Raw genomic sequence first — 12,905 nt, 5'->3', positions numbered from 1 at the left:
TGGCCTGCAATTTTCAGGTGGTATTTATAAAATAACCTTGTTTATCTTCAAAAGGGGAAAAAATCAAGCCAGGTGATGCTGGTGCACACCCCTTTAACCTGAGTCCTTAGGAGGCCGAGGCAGGCAGATCTCTGAGGCCAGTCTGGTCTACAGAGTGAGTTACAGGACAGCCAGGACTATTCAGAGAAACCCTGTCTTAGAGGGGAAAAAAAAAGGAAAAAGTTCACATCATAAAAATTTATACATGATTCATACATCCAGACGTGGTGACCTGGGATTTTAATCTCAGTACTCTTGAGGCTGAAGCAGGCAGATGTCCAAGAGTTTGAGACCAGCCTGGACTACATAGTGAGTTCCAGGCTAGCCAGGGCTACATACTAAGACACTGTCTCAAAAACACAAACACACAGATATACACATGCCCATGCCATGCTAGTGTGACCAAGAAACAAATCTAAAAGATGGACAACTGAGATGGTTTCTGGAGTGGGCGTGTCTCTCCGCTCAGTCACTGCTGCGAGCAGCGTTTACCCCTTTAGGAATAAAAAGGAAGATGGAAAGTATTTTTTGTTTTTAAGTACTGTGCTTCAGGGTCATTTGTCTTCTGTTCTTATATTCCCAAACTTCAGGCTAAAAATTAATCTGAAAAAGGAAATTCAGCTGTGGAGGAAAGTCAGCAACCAGGGGTTAATCCCACCTCATTCTCTAAATTCAGTCACTAAGAGACCTGGGAAGAAGGAAAAATGCAACCAGACATTTGTGGAACACTCAGTTCTCCGAGCAACAGCCGCAGGAAGGTTGTCCTAAAGAGAACAGCCAGGAGCCCAGAGATGAAAGGACTTCCCAGGAGCTGCGGGAAAGCTGAACTCCATTTTCAGGAGCTGTGCAGCCCGGGCTGTAATCTCCCTCCCTGAAGGGAGGCTATGTCTTTCTTCCTTCCAGGGAGATATTTTCCCCACAGGTCCTCAGAGGCTAGAGAAAATGCAGGGCCTAGACCTACCCAAACAAAACCTAGTTTGCCCATGACTCCTCCCCTTCCAGAAATTTCTTCATGACCCACTACAGTGAGTGCCATCACTTCCCAGACCCTGCCTGACATCAGACTGTTACTGAAAAAGCTGGGAACACTGTATTTTAAAATATACCTAGAAGAGAATATCAGGGTAAGGTCAAGACTCAGGCTCTGAGCCTGCGCCTCAGCCAGCGGGACACACACACACATACACACAGCTTAGAAAGTGCTTTTCTGGCAAGCAGGCTTCCTGTGCCCTAGAGGGCATGTGTTCTGCCAGTCAATGGCAGTGTTTAGAAATGGTTTTAGGGACTGGGGATATGGCTTGGTCCACAGAGTGCTTGTTTGCTATGCCCAAAGCTGTGGGTAAGATTCCCAGCACTAACTACATAAACCCCTTCAGGTAATCCCAGGTTTTAGGAGGTGGAGGCAGGAGGATCAGAAGTGTGTGATCATCCTCAGGTTGAGGACAAGACTTCTCAAAAAAAAAAAAAAAAAAAAAAAAGTCCTCTATGCCAGACACAGAAGCACAAGCAAGTACAACTGCTAATTTTACACACACACACACACACACACACACACACCACCCCACAGCGCTGTATGATGCAGGAGTCTCTTCCTCCGCCACTGTTTCTGCTCACATGAGTCCTGGGATCAAAGCCAGGCTGTTATGCTTAGCAGCAAACACACTTACCAGCTAAGCCAACTCACCAGCCCATGTTTTCTCTCTATAAACAGTAATGGCAGAAATGGGCTTGTTGGAGCCAGGCGGCTAGCCACAGGCTCGGCAATCTCCAGCTGGCTGTATCGCCCGAGGAGCACCTTAAAAGGGTGTTCTTTGCCCAATTTACAGTAAGTCATGGAAGAGGAGAGGTCCCCTGGCTACAAGACAGATGTGTCAGCCACGCTGGCCTTTCCTTCGGTTTCCCCTCCTTTCAGAACCTTCACCCTCCACGACTGTAGTTCCTGGGTGGATGAAATCAAGGTCCAGTGACGTTGGGTCACTAGGTTTAAGGCTCAAAGTCGTTTTGAGGCTGTTGAGATGGCTCATCACATAAAGGCGCTTGCCACCACGCCTGATGATCTGAATTCTACCTGGGACCCCTCATGGTAGGAGAGAACCAACCCCGGCAGGTTGTCCTCTGACCTCCACACATGCTCCCTGAAGCACAAAAGCCCCCCCCCACTCCACACACACACACAAACTAATGCACCTATCTTGTCTGATCTCAGAAGCACAAGAACAAATAAATAAATTCAATAAAAAAAATATTAAGAGTCGTTTGGGTGGAAAATACCAATGCTTTCTCCTCAGCAAGCACTCTGAAAAGAGCTTCTTATCACCAAGCCAGAAGCGCCTGGGATTCTCCTCCCTCCCCCTCAGGCTCCTGGGTCAGGAAAGCTGTGTCCACAAGGAACTTTGACCCCAACAGGGGACTTGCAAGCCTTCACAGTCTATTCTGCATTCTGCAGTTGTTCATTCCTTTACATCTCCTCTGAAAATACTTGTTTTCAAACAGTTTTCCCCACATCTAAAAGCAGCCACCAGGTTTGGAGACCAGCACACCCCTGTGTGGTATGACTACTACCAAGGCACTCCTCAGGCACGGCAGGAGTGGTGGCACTCCTCAGGCACGGCGGGAGTGGTGGCACTCCTCAGGCACGGCGGGAGTGGTGGTCCATTGGTATATACATACACTTCTCTTTCTGCTCTCAGAGAACTTTAAACACAGCCCTCCACGAGAAGGACTTGGATGGGCTTCACACAGATAAAACAGCAAGCAACTGAGGGCACAGTTCAAAGACAGAACACTCACCTAGCACACACAAGGCCCTGGCTTCTGTTCTCCGCACAACCGAGGGGAAAAAACAGCAATAAATATCATAGGGCCAATACAATAAACATAAATAACTAAAGAGAAAACCTTTCAATGGGATAAAAGGGTCTTGAATGACATGCTATTTATAATATGATAATAATGACATGTTTATTTAGCCATGACCTTACTATATAGCCCAGGCTGGCCACCAACTCAAGATTAACCCAGATTAACCAGAAGTCACCCAATCTTATCTGATCTAAAGCTTATCAAGGCAGGCCCTGGTTAAGTACTTGGATGGGAGGTGTGCTGAAAAGACAGAGTATGCTGTCGATAAGAGCAAAAGGAAGAAAGATGCATACATTTTCTGGGTAATTATTGCTCATGTACCATAAGGCATCCAACATAATGCTTAAAATGCAGGTCAAACAATAAATACATAAGCCATGGGCAGGCAGGATCATTAAGCAGGTAAGGCCAAATGTCTCTGCCACCAAGCTGGACAACCTAAGCCAATCCCCAGGACCTATACAGTTCCTATATAGTTGAAGGACAGAATACCCACAAGTTCTCCTCTGATCTCCACATGTGTGTATGGTTTGTAGGCACTCACACAAATGAATAAATACATGCATACATATGAACATATATTCATACATACAAAATTTAGTCATTGGTCTGAGAGTGCGAGCTTAGCATGCTCAGGACCCTCAGGTCGTACGTGCTACACACCAGTGTAATTATCGCAAAATACAGCTAGATGACTGACAGAGGAAAAATAAACATTGCAACACATGCCCGCTAAATGGTTCATAAATGATGTCTTCGATGGAAGGGACAAATAGCAAAGAGAAATTTACAAAGGACATAGTAAAATTATGCATACATCCTAAAAGACTACGGTATCTTAGATATTTTATCATGTTAGTTACTATAGGGCACAGAGAACTTAACCAAGCTGGTGCTCACCACCTATAATCCCAGCACTCGAGGCTGAGACAGGAGGACCACAAGTTTGAGGCTAGACTAAGTTCCATAAAGACTGGGACCTCACTTAAACAGTGACTAAGATACTACACAAAAGATTTTTAATAAAAAAATAAAATAAATTCTCCTGTGAAAACTGGCAACACCTGACTTTGAGACAGTGAGACACACCAGGCTGGGAGGTGTGAAACCCTCTGCTAAGACAGTGTGTAACATTTTAATGCTCTAATTCTATTTGTTAGGTTTACAACTAAAAAATGATCAAGCTGTATCCACAGGATGTTTATCAATGTCTAATTTCTAGACAAGTGCTCTACCACTAAGTTATAACACCACTCTTCAGTTTAACTTTAAAAAATCATTACATTTATTTGTATATGTACATGGCACATATGTTGAAGTCAGAGGACAACTATTTGAAGTAATCAGTTCTCTCCTTCCACCGTGTGGGTCCTGGGAATTGAACTCGGGTTATCAGTCTTGGTGGCAAAGCCGTCTTTATGTGTTGAGTCATCTTATTGTCTTTAAATGTTTAATTTCTAACCATAGAAAAATGACTGCTCACAATATAAAGCTGGCCAGAGAAAGAGTTTATGATATAGCACTATAGTATTCCAATTTTAAAATATGTATAAATAGAAGGTTAGTTGCCAGGCTGGCAAGATGACTCAGACAGTAAAGGCACTTGCTTCCAGGCCTGACTCTCCCACCACCAGGACCCCTGTGGGAGAAAGCTGACCTTTCCACGTGTGCAGTGGCAAGAAAGTACCCCCACACACTAAATAAATGGATTAAATACACACACACACACACACACAATATTATAGGCAACTTAAATTTGATTTTTCCTTGAATTTTTCTGCCTTTTGCTTTTGTTTTTCAGTTACTCTGAGTTTCAGCTGGATACTTTTTTTAATTTGGCAGAAACATGCAAATTAGCAACAATGAATATATTTTGCATATTGCATGGATATTGTCACATAGAAGCTACTACAGAGAGCCCTGGCTGTTGAATAGTAACTTTTTTAAAGACAGGGTTTCTGTGTGACTCTGGCTGGCCTGGAACCTACACTACAATATAAAATAGGCTAGTCTCAGACTCACAGAAATCCCCTTGTCTCTGCTGAGAGCTGGGATTAGAGGCTGCACCACCACACCAAACCCAAATAACTCATTTTTAAAACTGTAATTCTAAGAGCTTCCTTTCTCCCTCCTTTCTAGACAGGGTCTCAAGCACCCCAGCTATCCTCACTCTCTGTGGCTGAGGATGACCTTGAACTTCTGACCCACTTGCCTCTCAGAGAGCTGGGATTACATTACAAGTATGCACCACCACACTTGGTTATAAAGTACTGGGGATAAAACCCATGACTTCCTGTATACTAGGCAAGCGCTCTGGCAACTGGGCGAGGTCCCAGTCCTTCCTGAACAATTTGATCCAAGTCCTTTTAACAGTTTGATCTACACTTTCTGTAATGAACATCTACTATCTTACTCCTCAGGCAAGACCCCGCATTTGCAAAACTGAGACAAGACAGAGTTAGACAGAGGTCAATTCGGGGTGCACAGGAGGTTCCAGAAGAACCTTGGAAACAGACTTTAATCCTCCCAGCACTCGGGAGGCAGAGGCAGGTGGATCTCTGTGAGTTTGAGGCCAGCCTGGTCTACAGAGTGAGTTCCAGAACAAGCTCCAAAGCCACACAGAGAAACCCTGTCTCGAAAAACCAAAAAAGAAAACAGAAAGTATGTAGGGATGGAGGGATGTGGTTCTGTGCTGGAGCACTGGCCTGCTGTGCGAGGCCCTAGGCTCCGTTTCCTTTGTTGTAAAATAGTAAATAAATCTGTATATATCCAAAGGAAAAATACCAAGTTAACACAGGCAGACGGATGGAACCACAGGGTGAGCCCTTCACCATCTGTGATGGGGAAGAGGACATTCTCTTTTAAACTTGTTAATAAAACCTAGTATGCTATCAAACACTTCCTACCGTTGGCTAAATAACAGGGAGGGGAATGATGAACACAGCCAAAGAAAAGCCTTAAAATGGGGGCAGGAGACAAAAACACAAAGTCCCTGTTCAGCAACAAGACCTCACACTGCTCACACGGGACATGGCCCCAGACAAGACCCACATCAGCTCAGTGGCCTCATTACTTCACTCTCAAGTTTAAGCAAGAGGAGGGTGGTAGGGAGGGCATGGGGGGGGGTGATGAGGAAAGAAACTGCTCAAAGAGAAAGTTGGCAGCATTTAACCTTCAACAAGTAAGAAAGGACAATGAGAGAAGCCCCTGTGCAAACACACAAGGGACTGCTTCCAACTGGCTTGTCACCTGCCATCAATGGCCATCAGCACCACAGCCAGAGTAGTGAGTATTCAGCCCACAAGGGTGAACCCTGCCCTCCTCAGGGAGAGACTAGCAAGATGGGCAGATTTCGTGCAGGAGTAACCCAGACACTTCCATTCATTGTGAGCTAGAGACCAGGGCAAGGTCAAATTCAAGAGGCAATTCTGGAGAACGGAGGCAGCTTTTTTTTTTTTTTAAATCAGGGCTCAGCTGCCTCTCCCAGATTGCAATTCACAGCAGAGGAGGAACCAGTGCATGCGTAGAACCAGTGCATGCATGGAACCAGTGCATGCGTGGAACCAGTGCATGCATGGGTGACAGCAACCAGATTCATTCCGAGGCATCCAGAAGACAGTGCTAAATACAGTCCCATCATCAGGACAGAGACTGGGGACACTCTATCCACCACGAAACATTCGAAAATGGGAATATGGGGTTGTGAGATGGCTGATTGAGTAAAATCAATGACCTGGCTGAAGAGAATAAGCTCCTCAGAACTCGAGGTGCACACACCCACGCACACACACAAATATACATAAATGTAATCACACACATACACTTATACATATACATAATGAAATCACACATAAATGTAATGGAAACTTTTAAAGAATTATTGAAAACTAAACACAGAGTACACGCCTATCCTTAGTCTCAGCACTTAGGAGGTTGAGGCAGGAGGGCCTTGAGTTTCAGACTAGCCTGGGCTACCTAGCAAGATTCCAACTCAAGAAACAACAAACAAACAAACACAAATTGGAAGGGCTAGTGGCTGCACAACTGCCATCATGCTAGGCTACTTACCTTCACCCTTTTAAACGCCCCCCAAAATTAGACTCTTATTTTACGTAAGAAATCACTGAGGGCTGGGTAGTGGCGGTGTAGGCCTTTAATCCCAGCAGTCAGGCAGAGTAAGGTAGAACTCTGAGTTCGAGGCCAGCGTGACGTATATACAGAGCTACAGAGAAACCCTGTCTCGAAAAACCTGAGTGGCAGGGAGAGGAGAGAGAGGGAGGAAGGGAGAGAGAGAGAGGGAGGGAGGGAGGGAGGGAGAGAGAGATCACTGAGGCTCTGAGAATAAGAAATAGCAGGTCTCTGTGCTGAAGGCACAATGATCTGGGCAGCCAAGGGCAGCTGCTCTCCAGTGGGTGGAAGCCAGACCCTGAGCTGAGAAGGATATAGGCCAGCTCTTAGTCCATGAAGGGTAGCAGACCAGTAATAGCAACCACCAATCACCGACTTTTGGAGGCTGCATGAGGAAGAAACATTATAAGATGACCCACACTTGGCCTTCCCTTCCTTCCCTCGTTTTCAGGACTCTCGTTCTGTCGTTCAGGCTGCCGCTGCCTACGGAGTAGGACGATGGGCCCACGTCACTACTCCCAGCTCAGTTTTCAATATTTCCATTTACCCAGTGAAGTCATGGCAGTCCTGGGAAGCCACACAGCTAAGCCACAGAACTGGAGCCTATGCCTGACCCCTAAGCCTGAACTCTTTCCAGAGTCTCGAGTCACAGCTAATGAGGCCAGCCCGGGTTCCACCCCTAGGAGGTCTCTACCTTGATTGAGGTATGTCAAGGTCTCTTCATGAAGCTTCACAGCTGGGGAGGTGGCAGCACACAGCACGTACTGCAGGGGTGGCAGGCGGGCCCCATTCTCAGGAGATAGCTGTGGCTCCTCCTGCTTGAAGATGGGCAGAGCCAGCACATCACTGTAAAACACAGGAAGCGGTGGTAAGGAGTCGAGTCCAGGAATACAGAGCTATGTCGGGCGAGAGATGCAGGCCATGGTACCAGACACGTCCAAATCTCAGGTGCAACCACTACGGCATGGTCCCAGCCCCGTTCAACGGCCCTCGTGAGATCCAGTCACCCAAAGCCTGGAGACGGGAAAGTGTAAAATTGTCTACCTCCTGAGGCCTAAGCGACAGAAACCAGCAACTATTTCTTTCTTTTTCTCTTGGAGAGCTGCTTTTTTTCCCCTCCTTTTTCTCAGTGGGGGAGGTATATAGTGCTCAGGAACTGTGTGCATGCTAAGCAAATGCTATACCACACTGAGCTACAGCCCAACACGGGCACCTGCTTCCCATCTGTAAGCAAAACACTCAAAATAGCTTTGAAAATAATCATCTGGACAATTTTTGCTTTTTTGCATTATTTATTAATTTAGGGGCGGTGTGAGCAATACACCTGTCACGACATATGTGGAAGTCACAGGACAACATGCAAAAATGAGTTCCTTCCTATCACATGGGTCCCAGGGACTGAACTCAGGTAGTAAAACTTGGCACCCCTATCCACTGAGCCATCTCACCAGCCCCAATTTTTATTCTGTAATCAACTCTATATACCGACACTCGGCAGTACTCCCTAACTATAAACTGCATAGCTGAGGAGCAAGTGCCTCCTCATCCACATGGACATGCACCTCATCTCTCCCAAAAGGGGGACAACTGGCTTGGCTTGTTTGTTTTGGGTTTGAGGGGCGGAGTTGAAACAGGGTTTCTCTGTGTAGCCCTGGCTATCCTGGAACTTACTCTCTAGACCAGGCTGGCCTCGAACTCAGAGATCTGTCCGCCTCTGCCTTCAGAGTGCTGGTATTAAAAGCATGCACCACCATCACTCAGCCTGGAGTTTTTTGTTGTTTGGTTTTTGAATTTGACATGTTTATTTAGTTAGTTATTTGCATATGTGTGTGCGCACAGGCACATGTGAACACGTGCACACACAGAGTGTGCTAACACCAAGATCAGGGGAGGACTTTGGAAGCTGGTTCTCCCCTAACCATGTGAACGCCTGGGATTGAACTCAGGTCATGAGGCTCGGTAGCAAGCATCTTTACCTGCTGAGCCATGTTGCCAGTCCGAAAGTCCTGCTTTAAAGCTCCTAATGATTTACCCAAAATACTATGAAGATAGAAAACCTTGATTTCAGTCTTCTTACCCAAGCAGCAAATCTTAAAAGGCTTAAGAGTTGTTTCCTTCACTACTAAATAATTCCCTACAGCAAAAAGTCAGCCCTGGGCTGGGGGGCCAGCTCAGTCAGCAAAGTATGTGGAAGCATGAGGACCTAAAGTCACCTTCCAGAGCCCAGTCTACAAACCTGAATGAAGTAGCGTTCACTAGTGACCCCAGTATGGGAGAGACGGGGTGGCAGGATGACCCCCAAGGCTCACTGGCCAGTCAGCTTAGCCTGCCTGCCAAATTTCAGGCCAGCAGGGGACCCAGCGAGAGGAACATCACTAAAGACTAGCTGGCCACTGTGGCCGCTCCTTTAATCATTTGGGAGGGAGAGACAGGTGAGTCCAAGGCCAGCCTGATCGACATAGGGTTATAGGATAGCAGAACTACATAGTGAGACCCCGTCTCAAAAAAACACAAAACAAACAAGAAACCAATACGGAAGGTAGTCCTCTGGCTCCTACACACATGCACAGATCATCACATCCATGTACACATCAGCCTCCAATCATCCTGTAGCGGAGGAACTTGTTTCTAGACCTTTCCAGAAAGGTCTAGTCAGTATGTTGCCCAGGCTAGCCTTGAACTCCCAGACTCAATGAACTGTCCACTGAGTTGAAGGACTATAGATGAATGCCATTGCAAAGACCAATGAAATCCCTGAGGATCAGGATGACCTGCAGGCAGGAAAGACTTGCTTAAAGGTTCTAAACGATGTTGCTGCAGAAACAGCTACCCAGAGGGTGTCCGCCCTATCTTGATGACCCTCCTCCCTCTACGGGTCTTGGCCCATGAATCAGATCAGCTGACCCAACTTCTTTGCGTAGTCACCAGGACTATGTGTTCCCTGTACAGCATCATAAATGAGTGTCCATGAAACACAACCCAGCACACACCCCAACAGTGTTTAACTCCCAGAAAGCCTGCCTGTGGGCACACCTGGGAAACCTTCCCTACGTTGGGTCTTCTGTTATTCCTGTCTGCTGCTGAGACAGAGAGAGAGACAGAGCCAGAGAAACAGAGCAGGGCTGACCAGCTAGCTGCACCTGCACCAGAAGCAAACCTCCCTTTTCCCCTTCTCCAGCCTGGGCAGTTTATGAAGGAGCGCAAGCCGTCCTGCTCACCTAGGAATTGCATAATTTCATGTTTGCCCAGACCATGTTAAGTTAATAATCCATGCGCTGTTACTTTTAAATTAAAAAAAGAGGGGGGTTGTTAAGAACCGTCACTCAACACTAACTTGTTTCTGGCCTGGTGTCCTTATTTGCCAAGGAATAAAAGTCACCAGAACATCAAACAGAAAGGAGCGGGAGGGACCTGAAGGCCACTCACTATTCGGTGAAGTCAGATGGCTTGTAGAACTTCCAGCAGAATAATAATAAAAAGGAGGGCCGGAAGTTATCAAAATGGAAAGTCCCGGGGTTCATCCCAGCACTGTAAAAAATTAAATTAGCCAAGCAGCGGTGGTGCACACTTTTAATCCCAGCACTTTGGAGGCAGACGCAGGGGGATCTCTGTGAATAAGGCCAGCCTGGTCTACAGAGCAAGTTCCAGGACAGGCTCCAAAGGTACACAGAGAAAAAGCAAAGCAACAACAATAAATTAAATAAATTAAAAAATTTAAAGAGGAAAAAAGCAAAACAAAAATATCCTTGCTCTAGCACAGACCACAGGCCTTCAAGGAGGTCAAAAATTATTTGAAAGTAAAAATAAAAAATAAAAAAGGCAGCTTCCAAGAAGGGAGCATGGACTGTCTTCACCCAGTGCTCCCTCAAAGGAACCAGTGCAGCTTGGTAGCACTCAGCCCCAATGATTGACTTCCTCCTTCCATGCAAAGTCCAAATCCTAAAAGTATCTGGGTTAGCTCACTAACTTCTATCTCAGGCGAAGATGCAAGACCACACCTTTCCTCTCACAAAACTGTCCCCTAACAGGTGCCTCCAACTTTAACTCAAGGTCACCTTCAAATTCATTAAGACAGGACGAGCTACCTAGTGGCCACTCAGCTAGTAGTAGATCAAAAGAAACTACCAGCAACCTCATAGGTGTTACAGCTAACACGTACTCACTCTGTAGCATTTTTAACTGTGGGCTTTGCATTACCTTCAGCACACCAGGATCTGCAGTCAGACCGATTGCCACTTTCTATGATTTGGAGTTAAAACAAACAAACAAAAACTGAAGCTACACCAGCGAAACCTGCTCAGGCTTAGGCTTTCTAAGAAGGGGGTGTCTTCCCAGAGGGCTTCTGGACATAGAAACTTAAAAGTACACATAACAGAAAATTCAAGCTGGGAGATTTGGGGGTCCAAGGAAGCACGTAAGGTTCTGCATTTGGGATCGACTTCTGCTTGCAAGCTCGCTTTTTCCTGAACCCACGTCCAACACCTTTTGGGTTAAGTAAGGCACATATAATAAACTGGGAGTAGGATGGAAATAAAGACAGGTTGAAGCTGGTTCTGGCGAGTTCAGAAAATGAAATGCCTGCCTATTGGCCCTCCAGTCAGCAGTACCACGGTGGAAAAAAAGAATCCCATAGTCACCGAAGCAAAGGGAGTGGGAGGGGGGGCTATTTCCTAAAATAGGGAGTTCAGAGAACTTTGCCATACCCGCGGGACCCTCTTCCCTTGATGCACGCTAGAGAAATCCCCCCAGCAGAGATTTAGAGGCTGGGGCCTGGGGGCCACACCAAGCTCACCCGGTCAGGGACAGAGACAGCCAGCCCACCGGAGCCCGGGCCCTCAAGGCTGCAGCGCAAACCGGCTCCCACCACCCACCTGTGGGCCCACCAGCCGAGACGAGCAAAGAGCGGGGCCTGGCTTCCTGGGACACACGAGCTCCTGATGGATGTGGCAAGTTTATTTCTCCAACTGGAGAAGGGAGAGGGGAGGCTGCGGGACCGGGCCCGGGACGCTGCAAGCGACCAGGAGACCTCGCAGAGTCGCCCCGCTAGCATCAGCGCGCGGCCTCCCCAATCAGCCCTCCGGGGGTCTCCCGGAGAGTTCCCTCCCTGGAGGCCGCACTGGTCCGTCGGCGCCCTGACCCCGATCGCAGGCAGGTGCTGTCCGGTCTTACCGCAGGTAGCTGCCAGAGTTGTGCTGGTTGTAGTGTTCGGGCTGCGTATGCCAGAACAGCATGGCTGGGGCTCCCGCAGCACCGGCCGGGGCGTGGCACCGAGCTGGACGCGGCGACACCGGCCACCAGCAGTCCACCCCAAAGCAGCACTCGAACCCGAGCACCCAGCGGGCGGCGCCTTTTATGGGCTTCGGGTGGGCGTGGCATCCTGGGGCGTGGTTACTGCCGGTCCACCCCTACCGCTAGCGCGGCGGGAGGGCGGCGCTGGGCCGCACCTGGCTGAACCTTACCGTTCCTTACCGGGAGCTCGCTCCTGGCCACTGCCCCTGGGGACACGGCCCCCCTCATTGCGGCCTACTGGCCTCTCAGCCCCGACGCTGAGCCCAGGGCAGATCCCCAGAGACACGGAGGGCTTGTCAGTGGCAGGAGTACCTAGGCACTCCTGGATCGCGTTAATGTTGCTTTTGTTTTTCCTTGCACTGAACACTGATGGTCTGGCCCTTTTTTTTTTTCCTCCTCCTTTGCTTTTTCTTGTCTTTAATCCCATTGCTAGTCATCTATGTGGTTCACTGCTCGCCTAACATACACAAAGCCCTAGGTTCTAAGCCCAGGTGGGGTAAAAACAGACCTGAAATCCCTGCCTTGGTGGAAGCAGAAAGACTACAAGTTCAAGGTCATTTTCTGCTACACAGTAAGTTACGGAAATG

The 12,905-nt window shown here is 47.7% G+C and overlaps 1 protein-coding gene across 3 annotated transcripts in view; it reads right to left on the bottom strand.

Moving 5' to 3' along the window:
* The window catches only part of Tfcp2l1 (transcription factor CP2 like 1), a 52,797-nt gene extending 40,449 nt beyond the window's left edge, over window positions 1-12,348 (bottom strand). For all 3 annotated transcript variants that reach the window (XM_041649125.1, XM_041649127.1, XM_041649124.1), the window contains exons 1-2: window positions 12,199-12,348; window positions 7,724-7,875 (exon numbers count right to left, since the gene is read on the bottom strand). In XM_041649125.1, the coding sequence (XP_041505059.1) occupies window positions 7,724-7,875; window positions 12,199-12,260 (214 nt within the window). In that variant the 5' untranslated portion in view covers window positions 12,261-12,348. The remainder of the gene's footprint in view (window positions 1-7,723; window positions 7,876-12,198) is intronic.
* Window positions 12,349-12,905: the final 557 nt, after the last annotated feature.

This window comes from Microtus oregoni, unplaced genomic scaffold (genome assembly GCF_018167655.1).
Source record: "Microtus oregoni isolate MIOR12 unplaced genomic scaffold, Mior012 000003F_ref0000135, whole genome shotgun sequence".
NCBI lineage: Eukaryota > Metazoa > Chordata > Mammalia > Rodentia > Cricetidae > Microtus > Microtus oregoni.
This window is presented reverse-complemented; position numbering and strand designations above follow the sequence as displayed.